Raw genomic sequence first — 26,341 nt, forward strand, 5'->3', positions numbered from 1 at the left:
AATCTCCATGGAATTAAGAAAATTAAACATTGTGAAACAACATAATTATTCCATAACATCTCTTTCCAAAATGTTTGTCAAAGTCCACCATCTTATTGCCTATATCCACTCATCCAATCATTTTCTAATTTGCTTATCCTTACCGGGGTCGTGGACATGCTGGAGCCTATCCCAGCCAACTTCGGGCATGAGACGGGAGACACCCCGAACTGTTTACCAGCCAATTGCAGGCCACACATAGATGAACAATGATCTATACCCACACTCAAACCTAGGGACACTCAACTGTATTTGTGTTTTTTGGAATATGGGAGGAAACCAGTGTACCCGGAGAAAACCCATGCAGTCATCGGGCCAACCACACCGGAACAATTCATGCACCTATTCATTGTGAAGCCGACACACTAACCAATCGACCGCTTATATGCTAATATATTGTTCTATTGATGGGGTGTATTTTACCCTATTCAAATTGTTACGGTTACACTTGATTGCATCCCTCGTTTCCCAAATAATTGATATCATCATAGGAACATGTTTGTGCTATTATAGGTTCCATTGTGCGTTCAAAGAAGAAACACATTGTTTTTTATTAATTTTGTTGCAGTGACGCCAAAACACTGCATCTCAAAATTGTGAAATTGTCAAATTACACAACTATTTATGACAGCAAAGTTTGGAACAAGCATAAGAATAAATAGCTCTTCCATTCGAAAGCAGAAGGTTCATAATTATCGTATGCATTTGCTGTTTGGGAGTGTTTTGTGTGATGGCGTCGCCGTAGAAAATGTGTAGGGATAACGCAAGATATGGCGTAAAACAGGCTGAGCGACGGCGAACCAGTGTAGTGACAACTTTCGCCTCCAGGGGAAGACAACGTGCAGACGATCGGGGAGGCTGGTCGGAGCCAGGCAAGCCCAACATGGGGCAAGCGTCGAAGGAGGGACTCGTTCTCAGCTCGCTGACAGACTCCCTGTAGTAGAAAACACGCTGCCTTGACTCACGCCGACCACACTCAGCGCAAGTCTCATGGGTGGTTGATCCTGGCCGGCGTCAAGCTTTGAACGGGACCACGAGAAACAAGAAAGGAGGACAGCCGATAACGTGTGTAGCTTTGTGTCCCCATATATTGCAGGCATATACGAAAACATGTCGGGGGCAAAAAAAAGAAACTCCAATTCCTCGTTAAGCAAAGAGGATGACCCGAAAGTCACGGAGAAGATGCTGGGGAGCCACGAAGATACCGCCGCCGTCGAGGAAAACAAAGGCGAAGAAACTGTCGCCTTACAGCGAACTATCACTCTGATGAACGGCGTGGCCATCATCGTGGGCACCATCATCGGCTCGGGCATCTTTGTCACGCCGACCGGCGTCGTGAAGGAATGCGGCTCCGTGGGCTTGTCACTGGTGGTGTGGACTGTGTGCGGAGTGTTCTCCACGGTGGGGGCGCTGTGTTACGCCGAGTTGGGGACCACTATCACCAAGTCCGGAGGCGACTATGCCTACATCCTTGAGGTGTACGGCTCCCTGCCGGCTTTCCTCAAACTCTGGATCGAGTTGCTTATCATCCGACCGTCGTCGCAGTACATCGTCGCCTACGTTTTCGCCAAGTACCTCCTCAAGCCCCTCTTCCCCGTGTGTCCGGTACCGGAGGACGGGGCTAAACTAGTGGCTTGCCTTTGCATTCGTGAGTATCCGAGAGTATTAAAGCATGGAGGATGATGCAACGTCTCGTGGAAATTGGAAGTTGAGAGCGAACCGCCCCCCACTGCATTATTTCATTTATTAGAAAAGCAGGGTGATGTTCCTCGAGCAGGTTTTCCGATTTTATTTGCCCAGCGACATCAAAACGCGTCCGACCAGAAAACAAGTCGCACTAAATATTTCGTCATAACATGTGTATTTTTTTCAAATGAAACACAAATTGGTGAAAATACGTCGACCAAAAAGTGCTTAAATATACACTGTATGTATGTATGTATATATATATATATATATATATATATATATATATATATATATATATATATATATATATATATATATATATATATACAGTAAAGTCTCGTTATATCGATATTCAAGGAAGTCCGAAAAAATATCGATATATCGGGACTATCGATATATCGATAGTCCTGTTTGCATGTAATATTTCTCCGCGCGTGCATACATGAAATAGTATCGATATAACCGGTTATATCGATATATCCGATATCGATATAACGAGACTTTACTGTATTTCTATCGATATACATGCCGGGATATATCGATATCGATATATCCGATATCGATATAACGAGACTTTACTGTATATATATATATATATATATATATATATATACATACATACAGTATATAAGCACTTTTTGTCGACGTATTTTCACCAATATATATACATATATATATATATATATATATATATATATATATATATATATATATACAGTAATACAATCACTGGAGGAAGCACACAATACTGTATATAACAAATAACTCAGAAAGTTTAAGAATATTATATATTATTTTTTAGGGTTTCACAACATACAATAGGTAAATATCAGTATATATATATATATATATATATATATATATATATATATATATATATATATATATATATATATATATATATATATATATATATATATATATATATATATATATACTGATATTTACCTATTGCATGTTGTGGATTTTTAGCTCTCAAATCACAGCAGCAAAGTTACGAAAAGAAGAAGTAGAATAATAAAATATCGGAGATGATATAAAGTCAACCACCCTTGAAATCAACATAAATAAATATTACAGCATACCACAAAAGACACAAACTGTCATTCAATCTTAAAATTTCACAATTTAACATTTACATTTGATCTATTATAGCATTTTTGGGAAAAATAAACAGGTATGATATTGTTTCATCTAATGAGGTAATTTGGCGTTGCCCATCGATATTGTGTCCTATTGAAAGGCAATAAATATTTAAGGTTGCATCTGATTAGTTAAGGTCAAGTAAAAGTTAAGAAGACAAAATTGTAATTCCATCCTCTTGGGTGTGCGTGTTTGCGATAGACCTATTGCATATTGTGCAATAGGAAATACTTTATCCTTAAACTTTATGAGTTATTTGTTATATATTGTGTGCTTCCCCCAGTGATTGTATTACAGTGCAGTGCAATGCCGCGAGTGGTGGAAGTGTGTATTGTGTTAAAGTGCAGTTGAATATTCCTGGTGGTGAAAGTGGTTAAAACCACCCAAAATATCAGTGGGCTAGCCATTTTGGTTCATAACAGTGACAAGGCGTGATCACATCCATTTCCATCTATGTGAATTTTTAATGGCTGCCTGGTAGGTGAGTGGTTAGCAGTGGTTAGCTTCACAGTGCAGAGGTTGTGAGTTCAAGACCTGGTCCAGCCTCCCTGTGTGCAGTTTGCTTGTTCTCTCTTTTTTTCCTCCCACATTCCAAAAACATGCACGGCAGGCTGATTTAACACTCCAAATTGTCCCTAGGTGTGAGTCTGAGAGTGACTGGTTGTTTGTCTCTGTGTGCCCTGCGATTGGCTGGCAACCAATTCAGGCTGTCCCCCACCTCGTCATGGTCATGGTGAAATGTGCATGTCTGCTACAAGCTAAATGTTCAAAGCAAATACTAAGTTGTAGCATCCATTGACATTCATTGTGAATGTGCATGCATGTACAGTAGGTCCGCACATCCTGTGTTATACGTTCATCCCAAAATCGAATAATTACACTGTTTAAATATGTACAATGTCAGTGTATGAATGCTTGGATAAGTCTGCTTTATATTATGCAACGTTTGCTCTCCACTCTACTGTAAAGCACAGGCCGTCCTTCTTTTGAACAGAGAGCCTCATTGTGGTCAGTCACATCTTTGTGTTGTGGCTCCGATCTGATTTAGGAACTGTGAAGGGACCTGCTGCTTTGGCAGGCATGGTAATTCACTTGTCGTGGCATGCAGTGCTAAATGGTGGATGAGGCATGCCAGCATTGTACATGTGTGGCGAGGAGAACAAGGTGTACGGCGTGAAGTGTTTGGTTGCCAGAAATGGAGTTCATCTTCACCGTTGACAGCACTTGCGTAAAAATGCTTTCTCTCACTGACCAACTCTTTTCTCTTTTTTGGCTTGGCAGTCTTATTGACCTTTGTGAACTGCTACAGCGTGAAGGCAGCAACCAGAGTTCAGGACTTCTTTGCTGTGTCCAAGCTACTGGCTCTTGGCCTGATCATCATCATCGGCTTTGTCAAGATTGGTCAAGGTACCCCATCATTTATATACCAATTAAAAAAGTGTTTTTTTCATGTACCGCGAATGCTAATGTGAACTGGAGCCTATCGCAGCTGATGTTTTGCAACAGACGTAGCGCGACCTGAGTTGGCCAGTAGCCGATCACAGGGTACATGAGACAAATTAGCAAAGAAACACCCACACACCATCTTAATTTTGCAATACAATTAAACATGTTCAATAAACAAGATAACATTTGGCTCTCCAATGAAAAGGAGAAAGTGGGGGCCCTGTGGTCCAGTAGTCAGGTCATTGACCTCACAGTGGATAGGTTCAATTCCATTATGTCTGGAATGTGCATATTTTGCCTGGGCCAGCGTGGGTTTTCTCCGGGTATTCCATCTTTCTCCCACATTCTTATAACATGCATAATGGACTGATTGAACACTCTAAATTGTCCCAAGGTGAGTGTGAGCTTGGATGGTTGTTCGTCACTGTGTGCCTTGCGATTGGCTGACAACTGGTTCAGGATGTTCCCCGCCCACTGCCCGAAGACAGCTGAGATAGTCCCCGGGACCCTTGTGAGGATAAGCGGATCGGAAAAGGAATAAATGATGCATGAAAACCAGATACAACTTATGAAGTTAGGGATATGCAGCCCAAATGAAATTTCAGGATGAATCTGTCACGTTTTGCAAGGTGGTGATGGCGGGTGCGGATCCCACAACGCAGGCAGGAGGGAGCAGGGGATTGTGTTTGAGTAATTGTATTAAAATAAAGGTCAGCAGGAACAAAATGTAAAACATCAAAATCATCTGAACAGAAAAAATACAAAGTATCAAAAGAAAACCAAGATTAAAAGTCCGCCAAGATGAAACAAACATGCACAATGCATACAACACATACAATTGCATACAAAGCATACAACAAACAATGACCCGACCACGAATGGTTGTGCCGGGTGTCCTTTTAAGTGTCACTGATTGTAATAACGAACACCTGCGAGGCAGCAGGCAGGCTGACAGCGCTACCCGGTGGTCGCCAATCCGAATGTGGCAGTCCGCCAAGGCTCGGGACGCCCAGCACCTGTGCAGGTGCAGGCGGTGCCGACAGCGTGACCCGTTGGTCGCCAACCAGATCATGACAGAATCTAATTTTCACTAACATTTTAGGTGAACTTCATTTTCTTAATTTTTGAATGCACATATTTACTGTAATTGTTTAGTGTTTCAGCTTAAAAAAATGTGTCACACAACATGCTGTTCTCTACCAATTTAAATACATCATTCAAAAGTGATGCCTGATTCATTCAGATTTTCATCATCCTCCACTTCTATACCTTTCTGTGATTCTCCTAGTTTATTTGTATCACCATTGCAACTTCTAGGTGGGACTCTTAACACCTGAAGTTCAATGAATAGCAACATTCTAAACATATTTTGTTTCAACCAGGACTAGGACATTATTCCATTCATGAACCATCCTTCCCAATGTAGGTTTTGCATGTTGGCCTCACAGTTCAGAGGCTAAGGGAGCAATTCGGGTGGCGCCCTTCCTGTGTGGAGTACGCATGTACTCCCGCGCCGCTTTCCCCCCACATTTCAATGCATGGCAGGATAATGGAACACTCTAAATTGTCATTAGGTTTGAGTGTGAGTGCAACTGGTATTGTCTATGTGTGGCCAGTGATTGGCTGGCAAACAGTTCAGTGTGTACCCCACTTGCTGCCTTATGACAGCCGCAGCACACCAGCGACCCGTTTGATTACAAGAAGATTAGAAAATGGATGGTGTCGTGTTGAATCAGTTGATCCTATAGGGAGTGCCGGTAGCTCTCGAGACATAAAAAAAGAATCCATTCTGAAATTTGCCACTTTATTGATGTTCACTTAAATTCATCCTGGAAGAATGCTACTCTAAGCCCTATTTATATTTTTTTTGTATGCATTACCTCATCCATGTGAAAATGGGAAAATAATGCCTGGCTTATGACCACGATTGTGATTGTCAACATTTTTGGTTGTTTAACTCACTCATGCAAATGTCATATAGTTTACCCTCCTAAAAACAACGAGTTTCTCGAAAGTAAGCATAGAAAACCTGTTGCACAAGAATTTCCCAAATCATTTGTAATTGTCTGAGGCCGTGAAACAGTTACGATCCGTAACATAGGATGGAGTGCATAAGCATAAGCATTAGTACACTGGTTCTTAACCTGGGTTCGATTGAACCCTCTGGCGTTTGGTGAGACGATCTCTGGGGCCACATGCTCTCACTGTGGCTTTGTGGGTTTTCTCTGGGTACTCTGGTTTCCTCCCACATTTCAAGAACATGCTCGGTGGGCTGATTGAACACTATAAATTGTCCCACGGTGAGTGCGAGCGCGGATGGTTGTTTGGGCCTGTGCGCCTTGCGAATTGCTGTGAACCGGTTCAGGATGTCCCCCGTCTACTGGGATAAGAACTAGCAAACCATGGGACCCTTGTGAGCATACAGTGGGTCAGAAAATATCGACAGATGGTGAGAAAATTACTTGTTAAAAAAATGTCTCCTCTTTTGGTGATTTTACCAATTTTTCTCATGCAAAAAATGTCCCTGGGCTCAATCGAGGTTGGGAGTCACTCGCCTGATGCGGATATGACTTACCTGTCTCCCTCTTATCTCAGATCTTTCTCTTTTTTTTCTTAGCGCCCATTCGCTGCCTTTGCAAACAACTAATTCATCCGCTCAAACTTACCTGGAATGGTAACTCAAAACTGACGTTTTTACGACAAACACAATATCAGAGTCATAAAAAGGCATGTGAGTTGACTCCACCCTGTTATGTCCTGTTAGTGCATGTGGTAAAAAACCATTGGTGTTGAACAATCTGTCTTTCTGTCTGTAGTTTTCACCAACTTGTCAGTTTAAACATTAGGGGTGTTCACAGGGAAGGCCTTTGCATTGGTGCTACACCAATGTATTTTGTTAAAATCATACACCGGTGTACATTTTGTGTCGCGTTCACACATATAAAGCTGCTCACTAAAGAGAAGCGTGTTCAGCCCCCTGTGCAATACGATAGTCATAATATGCAAATAACACATGCACATGCATAAAGTGTACTTCCTTTTCCCCGCCTTGTTTGTGCTCTTTTGAAAAACCACGGTTGATACTTGTCGAGACAAATCAAGGCTATTATCAGACACCGTGAAAGGATGACAGAAAAAGAGAAAGGGAGAGAGAGAAAGAAAAGATGGCAAAAGTACACCAGAGCACAAAATAATGTAATAATCACATCTTCTCACGCACTGTGAGTCTACCCCTGTAGCGTTCACACGTCCCATTTTATATTGGTGCTGTCTCAAAAACTAGCATTTACTCCACAGTAAATTTTTAAACAACCTCCTGAGCAGAGTTAAATCTGCTCCAGTTTAGGCTGTTTTCAGCGGCTAACTTCGTCCCTGTGAACGCTCTGCAGGGGCAGCCCCAGTGCTACACTGGAGTAAAAAGTGCAGTGTGAACACCCCAATAGACAACTTGGAACGTACCTAATACTTACCGGTAATGGATACTGCGAGCGATTCCTTCCCTCTTTTACGAATGATGGGTCACTTTGTCAAACAAAGATTTTTACAAACAGTTATTTCTTTAGTCATACCTTTCTGACTAAGGAAAAACAAAAAAAACATCAAATCTCTTAAGTTTATAAGTGTTAAATAATTTACAGATATTCGCTGACTTCAGTTTTCAAAAGCACTAATACACCAACAGGCCATGTGTAAAGTTGAAAATGACGTCAAAAATGAAGTTGAAAAGGTGGTAAAAAAATGAGAATAATGATGCATCAATTCAATGGCTTAATTTCTACACTGGTCGGCCCGGTAGTCGAGTGGTTAGCACACCGGCTTCACAGTGCAGAGGTCGCCGGTTCGCGTCCCGGTCCGGCCTCCCTGTGTGGAGTTTGCATGTTCTCCCCGCACCCGCGTGGGTTTTCTCCGGGTCCTCCGGTTTCCTCCCACACTCCAAAAACATGCATGGCAGGCAGATTGACCACTCCAAATTGTCCCTAGGCGTGAGTGTGAGAGTGACTGTTGTATGTCTTTGTGTGCCCTGCGATTGGCTGGCAACCAATTCAGGGTGTCCTCCGCCTCGTGCCCGAAGACAGCTGAGATAGGCTCCAGCAACCCCCGCGACCCTAATGAGGAATAAGCGGTACGGAAAATGAGATGAGATGAGATGAGAGAGAATTTCTACACTGAATCAGAGGGGATTAATGAATTGTCAAATCACCCACACACATCCATCAAGTAAAAGAATCCATCTGCTTGTACCTCTATCAAAATCACATTGCACCACCAAAGAGCGTTTACCTGTTCTAATGTCTAGTCTACTTTTTGCCACCACATTGTTGTGTATTGTGTAATCAAATAAGCCACAGAGGAGGCGTAGCAGTTAGTCAAATTCCAACACATAATGTCAGTGTAAGCTCTCAGTCGTACAGGAGTGGTCCATCGATGAAAAGGTTTCTTCAGCCGTCATCTGTCCAAAGAAGTACAGATAACGGCTGAAGAAATCCCACAAATAAGAAATTCAAAATAGCCCTGCACGCAAATTAAGATGTGTTAGTTTTTCTTCTGAGCGCATGTGCGCCTGCCGACAAAAATAAAGTTCTGAATGTCACTTGCTGTCTCAGGCACGTGGCATTGGGTAATCGTGGAATTCGGCCATGTATTGATCAAATATACAGTATACAGTCTATGTGAGGGTGAATGGCCATTTGTTTATATGTGGCTCCTGCAACCAGTCCAAGATCTACAGTATAGTGGATATAAGAAGTCTACATGCCCCATTCATTTTTGTAATGTAAAGAAATGAGGCCTAGATGAATCTCAAAGTGGTTTCTACTGTTATTGCACTGTAAGAGTTGATTATATGAACAGAAAGCAACAATAAAATACAATGGTGTACATGTACTCGATATAGAAGTGCATATGCACATCATTAAATTGCAAGACCATAACAGAAATGGGTAGTAAATTTGACATATCAACGATTAGAGTTTGAAAGTAACATCTTAATCAGGAAGTGATGTTAAATATATGAAAAATATGACCAGGAAATGTACGTTATATTATGAGAACCTAATGGTTACATTTTGGAGACGGGGCTGTTGTAGTCAAGTCAAAGTCAGCTTTATTATCAAATATGCTAATATACATGACATACAGTACAGATGAAATTAATGTCCTCTCGGACCCAACGTACAAGGAAGGCACTTATAATGTGGCTAAAAAACAATTGACAACAGACAACACATGTAATCTCTGAATGTAAAGTGAGGTAGTATCATGTGTAAAGTTGAGTTAGTGACGTATGTAAAGTGATGGAGTGTAGTATTGCAGAAATAAACAAATAAAGGTTGAAGTGAGGTCTTGCATTAAAAAAAAAAAAAAAGTACAGGAACGACTGTAAAGTTGGTCTCATTTGCTACTATTTTACCGATGATTTGGCAGTCGACTGTTGAAAGTAGCTTGGAGTCGTGGTTGACCAGAACCAAAACAGCCAGAAATCCATCAAATGGATATTAAAATCACCACAAACCAGCCCGACACACTTTGGGGTCACCGATATGCGGGGTGGGTCCAGATTTTTTTTCCTTCCCAAGGATAACGGGGGCTTGACCGACACAAACGGGTCTGAGAAAATCATTTACAAAAAACAATTTTAACACACCAAATAAAATGCTGCAGGGGCTTAACTGATTTCTGACATGGTTTTCACATCCTATAGCACCGGTGTAGCTCCATCCCTACATGAGCTGATCTTAGTACGACACTTTGATCATCTGGCGTTTCTCACGACTATTATGTACCGTGGGGCTCGGGCTCACCCATGTAATAGCAACATGCCCGGGGGTTGTTGAGTTAGTAACCGGCGCTGTGTCTGAGAATGTGTGCGCATGTTGCGGGGATCAACTTCGTCAGGAATGTGGCTGCGATGTCATGAAACCAACAGAAATCAAAATGTTTACAGGAGAGGCTGTGAGCTCAGGGTATTTACATAAGACCAGTGCTTTAAGAGGGCTGGCACACACTAGTACGAAGTAGCAGCATGTTGAAGTTTTAGCTCACAGCGTACCAGCAGTTCACGTGAGCCCCTTGGTTTTTCTATTTCTCTCTTTCTCCTTGTGATCCACACCTGGCCCTTGTGAGGCAGTAAGTAATAATTATTCATTCTCACGAGAGACAGTGATGAAACAAATAATGTAAAATTGAACTGGTTTCCTTTGAGATTCAATTTGGTCATATGGGAGGAGGGTTTATTTGTTATTTTGCAAAAAGAATTGCATCTTTTATTTATGTATGTATGTATGTATGTATGTATGTATGTATGTATGTATGTATGTATGTATGTATGTATGTATGTATGTATGTATGTATTTATTTATTTATTTATTTATTTATTTAAAAAAAAAATTACAATTGGTCCCAGCAATTTTTTTTGGGAAGGAGACGAAATGTGTTCCAATTCTGGAATGATCCACACTATCTACCAGTGTGCGTGTGTATGTGTGTGTGTGTGTGTGTGCGCGTGTGTGTGCGTGTGTGTGTATAAATATATATGTACATATTCACAACCTAATTACTGTATTCTGTCAGTCAAATAAGAAGAGCCCTGCAGTTCCCCCCCTCCACTTAAAGTATTGCTTATCAACAATTGATGAGCTGACTTTGAGCAAGTTGTCACTCACTTGAGCAATAATTGAATAAATACTTGACTGATTTCAAAACTAGCCTGACATCATTTTCTTGTGTGCAAGTAATCATGCGATTTTACCGTCCTAACGGCACCCAAAGGGAAGACGTAACTTCAAAGTGGCCTCTGACAAAAATGAGTTTGACAGTGACCTTTTTTTCTCTCTCTTGTTCATCCTCATCAGGTGGCACTGACTCCCTTCTCCCTGAAAATTCCTTTGAGGGCTCCAAATACGAATTTGGCAACATCGGTCTGGCACTCTACAGTGGCCTGTTTGCTTATGGAGGCTGGTAAGTGTCATCGGATTGCGCTGAAATCCATACCTTGTTCATCAAAAGGTAATATTTGCCACCACATGAACATTGACGCAATTGTGATCAATGTGATTGATCAAACCAGCTTCTTGAAATATTACCTGCACACTTCACATTGTTTTGAACCGAGCTCTTTCTCTCTTTTTTGTACACAGGAATTACTTGAATTTTGTTACGGAGGAGATGATTGAACCTTACAAGTAAGTCTTTGACTGATGGTTTCACTGACATTCAAGTAATCTCACTGATCAAATGTTTTCATTGTTTGTGCCTATCTCAGAAATCTTCCTCGAGCCATTATCATCTCTTTGCCAATTGTGACAGCAGTTTATGTCCTCACCAACCTGGCGTATTTCACCACCCTCTCAACCGATGAGATGCTCAACTCGGAGGCTGTGGCCGTGGTAAGGGATTTACTCACTTGGGGGGAAAAAACAACCAACCCCCCCAAAATATGTTCACAGGAGATAAACCCAATGAGGGTTTATCTCCTGTCTACATAGTGTCATCGGCAGACGATAACACGGCTATTGGCGTGTTTGCGTGCATTGCAGCCTTTAGCACCGGGCAGAGTTTTGATCAATCATAAAAAATAAAAATATCTTTATTGTTATATCATCAATTTTTGATCATATTTTTGCATCATATTTTTCCCCACTCCATTTATTTTTTTACAGTATGTAGTACATATATTTTGTGTGGATCATGTGGAATCGGTTTGTAATGAATCATCATCCCCTTGATTCAGTTTGAAACTTGAAAAAAAAAAACACAGCATAGGAATTAAGCAACAGGAATGACCTCCACTACGCTACAGCTCCGCAAGGGAGCATTATTTTGCATCATGTAAAACCAACTAGATGTTCAGAACACTCCTTTTCAAAAGAATGAGTTGATATTAACTCATTCACTGCCATTCCCGAATTTATTTGGGAATTGAAAAGCATGATATGGAGCGCCGTTCCCAAATCTGTTCGGGTTTTGTTTTTTTCTCGTGGGGGCATTTCAAGCTTCGGTCCAACCTCTGACTATTTTTCCTTTTTCCTTTTTACCCCACTTTAAATGCAGATAACTCTACAACCAAGTATGCTTGAAATAAACTTTTTTTCTGGTGAAAGAAGAGAGTCTAAGGTTTCTTACACTGCATTGAATGTGTATGTAGTCCAAAACGCAATATTCTGTTGGTTCTGCAATTTAAGTGAAAATGACAGAAACCCCGGCACTGAAGTGGACACATATTTGCACATCATCTGGCAGTGAATGAGTTAAGTTTTCCCATTTAATTTTATTCTAATATCTTTTACAAACCTAAGCAGCAGACAAACACTGCATAATATATGAATGATGCAAATATTCTTCTTGCACGCAAGAACACACACACACACACACACACACACACACACACACACACACACACACACACACACACACACACACACACACACACACACACACACACACACACACACACACACACACACACACACACACACACACACACACACACACACACACACACACACACGCACAGATAGCTATCCAGCTCGCTATAGCATCTCTGCAAAGAGGTATTGCCCTTTTGATGTCAGATTTTAGTTTTTACCCCTTGACTGCTGTGCTACGTTTTCTTTTGTTGTGAATATACTGCAGCCTATTCCGCATATAAAGATGATCAAAGTATTTGACATATGCAAATGGTGTTGAGACGCCGGACTCACTGTCTTAACATCCTGTAGGATTTTGGCAACAGGCACCTAGGTGTGATGGCTTGGATCATTCCAGTGTTTGTGGGGTTGTCCTGCTTTGGTTCTGTCAATGGTTCTCTCTTCACATCATCAAGGTAACACACCGGCACAAATACAGTAAAGTCTCGTTATATCGATATTCAAGGGAGTCCGAAAAAATATCGATATAACCGGGACTATCGATATATCCGATCCTGCGCCGAACTGCATTAAACAAAAGCCGCCAAAAGAGGGCAGCCAAGCTCCATACAAGAAACGGAGCTGGCCATTAGCTCCCTTTTTTTTGGGTGAGAGATGTTCCCCTAATGTTGCCTCAAAATGGCACATATAATTCTTTAATGATTGTAAACATGTATGCTTTAATCTTCAGAACTACAGTGTATTTGAAACATATTCATAACTGGATGTGTAACAAGAAAGCATATTATCCGAATCTGAAGCCATTGTTTGGATTCACAAGCAATGCAAGACGTCTTGGCGTGAAGTCATTTTTATTTGCATTTGAATAAAAAGTGACATCGGCTGTCCTTTAATACACAGTATGGAATGTTAATAATTTTCAAAATCATCGCGCTTCAGCAGACAAAACAAGAAACATTGTTGCAAAAAACGATTGCATTCATATACAGTACAGTGGGCCTGTACATAACACAACAGGGAAACTGCAACGCTTACATCTTACTGTATTATGTATACAATTTAAAAAAGTCATCAATCTTCTTCTGCTTCCCATTTTTACCTTTTAACACAAACACTTCAATCTCGTCTGCTACACACGAGCTAGCTTCTGAAAATGAAAATGGCTCTGCTACACGCGTGCTGGGCACGTAACCAAGTCACCTGACCAAGTCGACCAATGGCGCGACTGATGGCGTGACACGTAACCAAGACACGTGACCAAGTTGACCAATGGCGCGACCGATGGCGTGTCACGTGACAAAGTCACACGGCCAAGTCGACCAATAGCGCGACCGATGGCGGCTCATGTGACCAAGTCGACCAATGGCGCGACCGATGGCGGCTCACGTAACAACACACGTGACCAAGTTGACAAATGGCGCGACGGATATATCGATATAAACAACAAAAATGGCCGGCGGGGGATGAAAAGGAGCACCGTAATAACCGGATTATCGTAATAACCGGGTATCGTACTAAACGGTACTAATTATACATAAAAAGACTAGAAATGTGCAAGGGAAATGAAAATAGTATCGTAATAAGCGGTAATATCGATATAACCGATATCGATATAACGAGACTTTACTGTACGTACAGTTTTCTGCAAATTTCAGGGTCTCATCATACACAATTGTGCCAAAACGTATCAAATGACTATATTTTTGATGAATATTAATCAATGGACATTGTAGGTTATTCTTTGTGGGCTCCCGGGAAGGTCACCTTCCTTGTCTGCTGTCAATGATCCACCCAACTCTGCTGACTCCACTTCCTTCTCTAATATTCACAGTGAGTACTGATCTCTTATTCTGTGCTACGCATAGAATAAAATACAATGGGCATCACGATAATTACTTCCCTCCTAAAAATTTAATCTCTTCATCTATTTTGGTTTCTTTCCCCCAAAAATTTAGATCTCAATTTCTCAGAATGTGTCTGAGGGCTCATTAAATTAAGCATCGCCCCAAAACCGAGTTTGTCCACCTTTGGCTTAACCAGGCAGGCTGGGTGCTGTTTTACTGTTTGCAAGGCACGGCCAAATGACACTGTCCCAATTACTGTCAAATGGTATTTGGAACTACATTAATGTTGGTTTGATAAACAACAGGTGAGTGATAGATCCAAATAAGCAGTGCACATACAGATGTGTCCATTGCATGCATGGATCAACCCTTACATTAATTGGCAAGTGCGGGCCCTGCACTGTTGATTATTTAGGCTATTTGCATTTCATGGTGCTGATTGAGATACACTGACACATTGTTGTGTTCTTGTTACATTCAACTCTGCGTTTCGTCTTTGATCATAGATTCGTCTTTGACATTTCCTCTTCGTGTTCACCATGATCGATGTTGATCTGATATGATCTTTGTTGCGTGTGTGACAGGAACCAATAACCAATGGTCTGGTGATGGTGTGCACAAATGTAAAAGGACAAAAAGTTGACTAAAATTAGCACTCAATCTTGAATTTTAAAATAAAACGGTATTGGAATTTTGAATTAAAAAGTATTTCCATAATTGTATTGATTGAAAGTGACAGTCCATGGGTGTCAAACTCCGGTCCTGCAGGGCCGATTTCCTGCACGTTTTCCAATTTACCCTGTTGCAACACACCTGATTCAAATGATCCTATCATCAGCAAGCTCTGCGGAAGCCTGACATTAAACCTGTTCATTTGAATCAGGTGTGTTGCAACAGGGGGACTTGGAAAACATGCAGGACGGCGGCCCTCCAGGACCAGAGTTTGACAGCTGTGATTCAAACGATCAATGACTTAAAGAACTCGAGCGATGTGCAACCAACATCGACGTAAACTAGTCAAGCGTGATTTACATCAGGCCCCTGAGAGCGGAATACTGTAAGATTAAATACAAAAAGACATCTATGAACATGAATTGTTTAAAATTTGTAAAGACAACTTGTTTTTTCTTCTTTCCTTCTCGCCAGTGTGTAATGACACTGCTTTACGCCTTCTCACATGACATCTTCTCCATCATCAACTTCTTCAGCTTCTTCAACTGGCTCTGCATCGCATTGGCCATTGTGGGGATGATGTGGCTCCGTTATAAGAAGCCTGAACTCGAAAGACCAATCAAGGTGAGTCGATTGGATAGATTAATCCAAATAGAGTACTCCAAATAGAGCAAGCGACGATATTTAGCCTGATTCACCAAAGTGTTACAAAAATGGTCAACACAAACACAACAGTTGATGCGCTTGCTAGTTTCTCCCAAAATACCTGATGAGGGTGATTCATTTTCTCGAAGTCGGAAACATTTTTTTCCTTGCCTCGACGACAAATACTTGGAATTCTGTCACTTCAAATTGTAATTGGCTCAAGGGGTGGTCTCCCAAATCTCAGGGGAAAACCAACAGCGCTACTACCGAAAGCAGCGGCCCCCAACCTTTTTTCCCCATGGACTGGTTCAATGTCAAACAACATTTTCAGGGACTGTTTTTTTGTAACTTGCATCTTTATAATTTTTTATAACATTTAAAAACATTTGAAATTGAACATTTGAACACAGAATGCATTGTGGCCAATTTGTATGACAACATCCTTTTATAACTGCAAATTATTCAACAACGAAAACTACCAATCAACAAAATTAAAATACAGCAATAACAATAAAGCGCAAAAAAAGTGATCGATAATGACAAGTTTCCCTTTTTTAATTTATATTTGTTAGCTATCTTGACTGTCTGGTTTGTGGTGTCGTTCATTCATTCATTTGTTTGATTGTTTTTTATATTTATCCCATGTTTCCCATCTTGTTTTAAACTTCCCCGCTTGGACCCTCAATATGTGTGTGGACCTATCCAGCCAAAATATCTCTTCCACTATTCCGATCCATTGGTTCTTTGTTGGTGGGTCGGTTTTAAAACATTTTCTTGTGATGGATTTCTTGCTGGCTATCAGCAACACTTTTATCAAGTACTCATTCGCCTGTCGATCTCTCGCTTCCCCGTATCCTCATTTGTGAACAAGTCTCCCCGATACTTAAACTCCTCCACTTGAGGGAAGATCCCCGTCCCTTAGAGGGCCCTCCACCCTTTTCCGACTGAGAACCATTATCTCAGATTTGGAGGTGCTGATTCTCCAACCACTTCACATTTGGCTGCGAAACGCTCCAGAGAGAGTTGGAGAGCCCCACTTGAAGGCCCCAACAGTACCACAGCATCTGCAAAAAGCAGGGATGCTATAATGAGACCCCCAAAATGGAACTGAGACCACCAAAATGGAACCCTTCAACGCTTTGGCTTCACCTAGAAAGTCTGTCCATAAAGGTGACAAAGGGCAGCCTTGGCGGAGCCCAACCCTCACAGAAAACGATTACGACTTACTGCCGGCAATGCGAACCAGACTCTGACATTGGTCGTATAGGGACTGAATCAGCCGTTCCTGTACCCCATACTCCCGAAGCACCATCCACAGAACTTCCCGAGGGACATGGTCAAACGCCTTCTCCAAGTCCACAAAGCAGATGTAGACTGGTTGGGCGAATTCCCATGCACCCTCGAGGACCCTGCTATGGGTGTAGAGCTGGTCCACTGTTCCATGGCCGGGACGAAAAGCACACTGTTTGTGAGGGACACCAGGGACAAGTGAATTGCAATAATCAATATGGGAGGTGACGAGACTGTGGACAAGGATAGCAGTGGTGTGAGGGGTGAGAGACGGATGGTGATGATTGATATTGCATAGGTGGAAGTAAGCGGATCGGGTAATGTTATTTATATGGGGGAGGAAAGATAGTGAGCTATCAAGGATGACACCCAGGCTCTTGAGCTGAAGGAAAGGCGACACAGTTGAACTGTCAATAGAGAGGGAGAAACCGTTGGCTTTGTGTGAGGTGGATTTGGTACTGACGGGGAGAAGTTCAGTTTTTTCGCTTAAGTTTGAGGAAGTTATGGGTAAAGCAGAACTCAATTTCTGAGAGGCAGAGTGAAAGGAATGAAGGTGGAAGATAGGCGTCAGGTTTCCTGGAGAGGTAGAGCTGGATGTAATCCATAAAGCAATGAAAGTGTATACCAAATTTGCGCAAAATATGACCAAGGGGAAGAAGGTAGGTAAGAAAGAGGAGGGGTCCCAGGACAGAGCCTCGGGGCACACCAGAAGATACAGGAGAGGACTGTGACGTCAGGGAGTTGATTTGGATGAACTGAAAGTGGCCAGAAAGATAACAATGTAACGAGCATAGGGGTGTGTGGGTGATACCTATGGAGGAAAGTCTATTAAGTATGGGGTGAGAAATGGTGTCAAAAGCTGCGGTAAGGTCAAGGAGGATGGGGATGGCGAGTAAACCGGCGTTTGCTACCAAAATGCGACGTGACGCTTGAAAAAACAAACAAAAACTTGATCACAAAGTTGGCAGTGGTAGATATCTTTTCTCTGTCACGCACCGCCAACAAAGATGCACTCATTCGCCCGGATGAATGAATGAACACTGATCTGACATTAAAGGGCAGAAGAGAGGCTGAATGCTCGTCAGCTGATGGCATAGTAACTGGTCCTCTTGCCAACACACAGAGGACCATTGTGCCATCGCTGCACTTTGTTTGCATGCAAGCGTATGAAAACTCAAGTGCAATGTTGTCAAGTTTTATGGCGCTAAAATCCAGAGCAGTCTGTTGAAAGATTTGAAATTGGCCTCAAATCTATCAGTTTCCTAGCTGATCGCAGTTTTTTCACTAACAACCTAGAAGTATTTTACACACACCTCACATTTTTTTCCTTCCTGCAAATTTATGTAACTTTTGAGGGCATTGAATAGCCTTGTGTAGCAACAAGTAAGATCTATTCGGATGGATGGCATTCTCCAAATAGCAACCCGGGAGGCAAATGTTGCATCCTCAAATAAGACTGACGCGGAAGCTTTGTGTATGTTGTGGGACCGTAGACTGCAGTCTCCTTTTTCTCCCACTGTTGTCCTCTCGCTCACTATCCCCATTATTTTCCTGTCACATTCCTGTTGCTCGCCAGTTACATTTGTATTGCTTGGTGAAGCGCTTAGAGCAATTGATCAAGGACTGCCCCCAGTTTGCTCGCGCTTGATACAATTCTAAATATTCACAACATAGCGAAAAGGATGGCATCACGCTCATGTAACGGCGGAAGATGCGCTCTGTTCGTTTTCTTGTCTTTAGAAGAACATCATGGTCAAGAAGAATAAGATGAACTAGGTACGGTGTTGAGCCAAGAGAGTTTTTTTATATTGTCGACTGGGTCACTATAGGCGCACCGCATGAAGGAAAGGAAGACACTAGATAAGTGGACGCCTGATCATATCTTTATAGGGAACACAGCATTTGCCTTTTGTCCATGTCTTATTTACAGCTTCAGCTGTTGTTAAATTGCTATATAAACCAATATGTATGTATTGTACTGGATTTTGTACAGTCGCCCCCATTTCAAGCTCATCTAACTCAAGAACCATATAATTTAGGAATTAACTAATTTCTGATGAAAGAAAAGAGTTTCTAACGTTGTGTTGAATATTTATGTAGTCCTAAAAGTCAATATTCTATGGGTCCTGCAATATGAATGAAAATGACAAAAACCCTGGCACAGGAGTGGACACATTTTTGCACATCGTCTGGCAGTTAATGAGTTCAGATTATATGGCTGTGACATGTTAGGTCATGTTTTCATCCTCTCTTGCAGGTGAATATCCTGCTCCCGGTGACGTTTGTGCTCGCTTGCCTCTTCCTTATCATCGTATCCTTCTGGAAGACTCCAAAGGAGTGCGGGATTGGTTTTGGCATCATTGCCACTGGTCTGCCCGTCTACTTCTTCGGTGTGACATGGAAGAATAAACCCAAGTGGCTGCTGAATGGAATCTGTGAGTGGCTGTCTTTTCTTTTACACACCATCGCAAAAAAAAGATGCCTTTTGCTTTGTTTTGCCCCAGTGTGCAACTTTGTTGGATGTGTATGTGTTTTGCAGTCTCAACCACAGCCTTTTGCCAGAAAGCAATGCAGGTGGTGCCTTAGGAGACCCAAATGCTCCGATAACCAGTGGCCTCCAAGTTCTGATGTCACCGCTCATCAATGCTGAGCCCCGATGATCTCTCTCAATCTGAATGCTGACACATGCATACACTTACACGCGTATACACACACACTAATGTACACACACACTCACGCACGCACACACACTAACATTCTCTCTCTCTCTCTCTCTCTCTCTCTCTCTCTCTCTCTCTTTTCTCAAGTCATGACAAAGACCACGTCACGCAAAAGTGCTGACCACTGCAGTGTTGACCTCTATCAGTCACTGACAAATCTGCACGTATCTTGTTTTATTCCTCTTTGGTGTATTTTTTTACCCTATTTTCTAGTGTATAAGGCGCACTGGACTATCGGGCTCACATTCAATGAATGAAAAACGTTCCCTAATATAATATGTCAATATATTAAAGTTAGGTACACCACATTATATAGCGCTAAAGTTACGCACGACTTCTTCTCTGAGGGAAAATGGATCGGTGGCTGCTGACAGTGGCTGCTGACAGTAGTTGCGAGACCTGTTGTGGCGAAATTTTACTTCAAATATAAAAGGCGCACCTGCGTTTAAGGCGCAGGGTCATCTTTTGAAGAAAATGAAGGCTTTTGGGCCCGCCTTATACACTGGAAAATATGGTAGATCTATTCATTCATTCATTTTGTGTCTAGGACTTTGTAGTAAATGAAAACATTAGCAGGAAGACATACCAACAAAACATAAAACCTTGCTGGGAGTTTATTTCATTTTTAAACCAAATACCCTTTTTAGTTTTGGTCTTCTGTTTAAGAATGTTTGTTTGTCCAGTTGTCGGAAGTGGAGTGAACCATAGGCGGCCAAATTTGTCCCTCGAGAGCCATTATCCTGCATCCTTTTAGATTTTTCCCTCCATACCTGACGCTCTGATCATTTCAATCAGGTTTTCAGAAGGAGGGAAACACGTTAAGCAGGGCTGCCCAACCTTTTTTTTTTTACCAAAAGATCGACTTTTTGATCAACCAACCGCCCGTGATTAACCCATTACCGCACATGCACGCACACATCCGCATTTGCACACGCATGCCATGATGAGCAACAGCCATAACAGCTCCTAAGATGAACCAATCAGAAAAAAATAAGGTCGACACAAAAGTTTGTGAGGTTGTGAAAAGCAAATAAGTGCCGATCTCATCACAGACCTGACGCGAATGCATGGGGCGCACCTTTGCAGCCTGTTCACCATTGTAGCTCATGTGTGCTGTTTTAAAATGCTTTTCCCAGCCCTTCACATTGCCATTCTTTGGGCATGCCATCTGTGAATTGTACATGAAACAAACAATGACTGAGAATAATACTAACAATAAAAGACATAGCGCAACAGGTCAGATTCCAGACTGCTGAGCTTAGGTTGATGCAGGTCTCGCACCACCACAGGTTAAAGGTGACCTGCTTTTTGATGTAATTTTATTTTGAAAATACTTTTTGGTGAAAGTGAGACTAATGGAATCCTAATGAAGCAGTGTGCACTAACACAAGATATATCATATTCCATTGGTGCCATGGTTTTCATTGCTAGGCCTTCAGTAGTGCTATGTCTGAATCAATCCAGACTGGAAAATGTGTGGTGGGATTTACTATAAATCCACGAGAGGGTGCCATTAGCCAGGAAATAACTGACTGACCTTTCCTAATGATGTCCATTTTTTTCTTGAAAAGTCTGTCTTTAAAATGGCTTTAACAGTAAATCTCCAACCAAATCCATTTCATCTGCTCCTTCAGCCATTGTGGGTTGACAAAACTGCTATTAAATCAGCACAATATATTTGCTTATGCAACTCACGACTGATACAATGTGCTTGCTCTGGCCAGTATGCTGTTGTCACTCGCGGCTTGTGATCATAACAGTTTTCGCAAACTGTGATTGGCTTGTGACTAGGCAATCATAGATTTGCAAAAAACTCTGATGTTGACTAGCGCCTTCAAGAAGGCATTGGTACCCCATTTGGGTTGCAAACTCGAAATCTGATTGGTAAGAGCAACAGTTTGATCGACACATTTGATGCGACCGGGCCCGCAGAACTGATTGTGAAGGCGTCCAGGTAGATTTCTGATCCTGGTAACAAACGATGGCTGAAACGTGATTGGTTACATGCCTAAATACGAAAACACACACCAGGAAGCAGCGCAGAGGGGAAAAGTAATGAAAGCAAGCTGAAAGACAATTTGGAATTATTTAATCAGAATAAAATATAATTAACATCAGTCTGTGATTCAAATATTTTTAGGCCAACAGAGAAGGCTTTGCGGGCCTTGACGGTCCACCACTGTCATAATCATAACATGCACACAGACACATAAATGTTTTTGTTTTTTTTCCACCTGCATTCCTCACGATCGAATTTGGGACCAGACTACAAGCTATCGGTCAATCGCAATTGACGTATTGGGGATCTCTGAATTCTTCTTCTTTTCCTTTGGGCTTTTGCCTTCAGGGGTCACCACAGCGAATCAGTGTCCTCCATCTAATCCTCCATCTTTTGTGCATCCACTTCTCTCACACCAGCAACCTTCATGTCCTCTTTGACAACGTCCACAAACCTCCTCTTCGGTCTTCCTCTCGGTCTCCTGCCTGGCAGTTCAAGACTCAGCATCCTTCTCCCGATATAGTCACTCTCTCTCCTCTGGACATGTCCAAACCATCTCAGTCTGGCCTCTCTGACTTTCTCTCCAAAGCCTCTAATATGAGTTGTCCCTCTAATATACTCATTCCTGATCCTATCCAACCTGGTCACTCCCAAAGAAAACCTCCAGCTCTGCTTCCTGTCTTTTCTTCAGTGGCAATGTCTCCAGTCCAAACATCATGGCTGGTCTCACCACCGTTTTATACCTTTCCTTTCATCCGAGCTGAAACCTTTCTATCACACATCACACCTGACATTTTTCTCCAGCTGTTCCAGCGTGCCTGGACTCTCTTCTTCACCTCTTTTCCACACTCTCCATTGCTATGGACAGTTGACATTTCGGGTTCTCTGAATTAAAACAATATTCCGGCTCTCGAGGACCATATTTAGACACCCTTGGAATAAACCTTTTGAATTGTTGTGTTGTGTTAATTGCTATCATTTGCAGACAATTGAGTCATACCCACAAAGTTGAAAACAGAAAAAGAATGTGTTCATGTAGAGGCCACAGAATATAAGTTGCAGGTATCCATTTTTTCTCGAACTTTTCTAACGCTATCATTTTCACTGCTTGACAAGAATTACGACAGCCCATAAGTAGAATTGTCCTGAATCATTAAAGGCCGTAAATAAGAACAAACATGTCTTTTCTAGATGTTGCACTTTGTATAAAAGTGGGTCCCCCAAGCTTTTCTTACGCTGTCGCCAAGGCGTGCATATCCATGCTTTTTTTCTTTCTTTCTGTTTTTATGACCCACTTTGTTCAGTCACAGACTCTATCACAAAGCTGGCGTTTCTTTCTTACTCTCTGGAAATTGAGACACTCTTTCTTTCTTGTGAATGTGTACAACCAATGGCCAAGGAGTGACAACATTGGTGGCATGAAAGCGTTAGTTAATTATTCACATTATTTGTGAAGCAGGAACTGGATTGGAATGAGCCACTCAAAATGCCTTATTAAAGTCAGGTCACATGGACATACCAACATTTTAAATGTTTGTTCTGAATCACCACCAAAAATGTTAAACCCACGTTGTCTGTACCGTTCTTCATATTTTAAAAATAGTTGTGTGTGCGGGCGGGTGTTTATTTCTTAGACGTCGATGTTGGGCAAGGACAATTGACAAGACCTTATGCTTCATTTATGTTGGGGGTGAGCGGGGTGATTGTTGACGCAAATTATGACCTCCTCCCCTCATCAGTTTTGAAAATATCAGTGCTATTACTTGACCCAAGCCGTTTCTCAACTTTGAGGCCACCAACAAAATTATGTTTTGTGTTCCTGACAATGGTAGACAATTGTTGCTATAGAGACAGCGTTGGAGAATGAAAATCTTTATTCTTATATTTTTCTCTCTTTTCAGTCAAACCCTGCAGCCCCAATAAGACGCTATTGGGGAAACTAACTTGTTTTGGACTGTAGATATTTTATTTATTTATTTTCTAGAAAACACTGTTGGTTAGTATTAATCTACTTCATTTACAGTGCATTTTATGGAAAATGTTTTTCAAATAAATATCGAGTTTTTTTTTCTCTGCTGCATTCTTGTGTTCTCTCGTCTTTTTGTGTTTCTGTTTGGTTGTTATTTGTTACTGTTAGCCATATGATTGTTTCAAGGTGCCCAAATGTCGCACGGTCATGTCACATAACAAATACACTTGTATTTGACAACTGCATACATCAACAGGCAAGGGAGCCTTTGGTTTGAAGCACTGGCAAAGGTTGTCATTTTAAACTTGTCGGGTGGTTTGTTGGAGAGCAAAAGCAAAGTACGGCAAAAACAAATTGGCTAAACTAAAATGAGGCGAAGAAAGAGCAACTCTATATGACGTGAACAAAAGGACAACGATCCAACAAGGACGAAAAGGAAACGGAGGATGTAAATCAAACACCCAGACAAGACACAGTGATGGAAGCAGCTGATTGAGTAATGCAACGAATCGGGTAAATGAGCCGAGGTGGATGCGGCACATTCAGGATGCAGACATTGTCACAAAGGACACAAGTAGAAGAAGAAACAATTTCAATTCCATTTCCTGAAGTGTTTTATCCTCACAGGGGTCACGGGGAGTGAAGGAGATTATCCCAGGCGGGGGACACCCTGAACTGGTTGTCAGTGGCACGATCTGGCTGGCGACCAACGGGTGGTGCTGCCTGCACCTGCACAGGTGTTTGTCGTTCCGATCAGTGGCAGTTAAAAGGACTCCCGGCACGACCATTCGTTGTCGGGTCATTGTATGTTTGCTTCACCCTGTCAGGTCTGTTTCATCTTGGCAAATTTTTACTCATGTTTTTTTTTTTTTTGATACTTTGTACTTTTCTGTTCAGATGACTTTGATGTTTGTGATTTTATTCCTGCTGACTTTATTTTAATACAATTTGTCAAATACACGCTGCTGCTCCCTCCTGCCTGCTTTTTTGGGATCCACCACCATCACCGCCTTGCAAACCGTGACTGTCAGCACACCGAAACAAACAATAATCCGTGCTCATGTTCCATCTCGGAACAATTCAGTGTTTACTCATTTTTTTTACAATGTTGAAGGAAACCTGAGTACCCAGAGAAAATCCAAGCAGGCAGGTCCTTAATATGCCTCCACATACGTCTGTGTAGGCTCTCAGTCATTGATGAAAAGGTTTCTTCACACGTCATATGTACTTCTGTGAAGAGCTTTGTTAGCGAATTAAAGTTGTGCTGGTAACTCTGGCCCTATATGTATATATCCCTAATGGACAGAGGTGGCTAATCTGATTACTAGCTTCAGGGAATAGTCTACTGCTCCCCCAACATTAGTGCAGGAACCTATCAGAGCAGAGGTCTGGCACTGCCACCTTTGTCCATTAAGGAAATATATAGAGCCAGAGTTACCAGCACAACTTTAGTTCGCTAACTAAGCTCTTCGAATGAGGAGCGAAACGTCCGACGCCTTCAAAGAGTACTGATGGCGGTTGAAAAAACGTATTCATCGACCAAACTCCACATCGGAAGGCTGGAATTTAATCCGGTACCTCTCCACTGTGAAGTGAACCTTCTAACCATAGGGACACCGGGCCGCCCACATGAAATTATTCTAAAAACAAAATCAATCATTGTCCCACGTCATGTAAAGTTTGTCAGCATGGCTATACCATTGTTTTATTATGATGATGATGATGATTATTGTTATTACAGTCACGTAGCGGAGCTAACGTCTTTCATGACTGCTACAATAGCGTCTGAAAGCTACTGTAATGCCCCTCAGCATGGGAAATGATGTGCACAGTCGCTGCTATAGCGGGTCGGTCTTTTTAATAACAAAACGTAGCAGTTATCACATACAGATCCAAACAGGAGCTGCTGTTACGCCACAGCTCAGCCATTCTATTCAGGCACTCTCTCGAACCCCGTTGTCGGGTCCTCCCAAGCCCCAGTCACGTGACCAGCTTCCGTGTTTATTCTGTTGACGCGAGCACAATCCAAAAAAAACGGCGTAGCAGAGCTTATATACAGTACTGTTGTTCGACACCAATTTCAACCATGGGGAAACGTAAGAATTGTGATATCCGAACAACATACAAGGCCATCGTGGCTGTGGAGGACAATCCAACAAGCAAATCCTTCATCGCGAAAGAGTTCGACGTGCAGCAGAATACTTCATCAACGTAAGTAATGTAAACGTTGCAGTTATGGTTTTTCATTCATGTATTTGTATTGCATTCAGATATCTTTTTCGCTTGCAACAATCACTGTTTTTAATATGTTTGTACATGCTGCCGTCCGTGGTTTCGTGTGAATAGAACAACGTGAGGATTTTTTTTTTGCATTGGTTGCATTTTTGAAAGGAAATAGTCATTAAAAAGTGTAAAGACGTTTTTATTTGATGCACAAGTTTATTTTTCACTTCAGTACTGTACAAAAAGCATGCTAGATACGCAATCCATGAACCCAATGATAAAATGACATGCCATAT

At 41.8% G+C, this 26,341-nt stretch overlaps 1 protein-coding gene across 1 annotated transcript; it reads left to right on the plus strand.

The window, feature by feature from the left end:
* Window positions 1-897: 897 nt before the first annotated feature.
* On the plus strand, window positions 898-23,933 carry slc7a5 (solute carrier family 7 member 5). The gene is made up of 10 exons (XM_088997439.1): window positions 898-1,687; window positions 4,153-4,278; window positions 11,169-11,274; window positions 11,454-11,498; window positions 11,579-11,702; window positions 13,035-13,138; window positions 14,417-14,513; window positions 15,674-15,823; window positions 19,392-19,569; window positions 19,674-23,933. Exons 1-10 carry the CDS (start codon window positions 1,150-1,152, stop codon window positions 19,718-19,720), a joined length of 1,515 nt encoding a protein of 504 aa, XP_088853565.1. The 5' UTR covers window positions 898-1,149; the 3' UTR covers window positions 19,721-23,933.
* The last annotated feature ends 2,408 nt before the right edge of the window (window positions 23,934-26,341 follow it).

The sequence above is a fragment of the Hippocampus bargibanti genome, linkage group LG05, assembly GCF_051943395.1.
Source record: "Hippocampus bargibanti isolate YZ-2025 linkage group LG05, ASM5194339v1, whole genome shotgun sequence".
Classification (NCBI taxonomy): Eukaryota; Metazoa; Chordata; class Actinopteri; order Syngnathiformes; family Syngnathidae; genus Hippocampus; species Hippocampus bargibanti.

Excerpts from the sequence above, each read along its gene's own strand:
- slc7a5 (XM_088997439.1), top strand. The coding sequence starts at position 1,150 with ATGTCGGGGGCAAAAAAAAGAAACTCCAATTCCTCGTTAAGCAAAGAG. Across the intron at positions 14,514-15,673 it reads TTCCTTCTCTAATATTCACA|TGTGTAATGACACTGCTTTA; the intron begins GTGAGTACTGAT and ends CCTTCTCGCCAG. Across the intron at positions 19,570-19,673 it reads GTGGCTGCTGAATGGAATCT|TCTCAACCACAGCCTTTTGC; the intron begins GTGAGTGGCTGT and ends TGTGTTTTGCAG.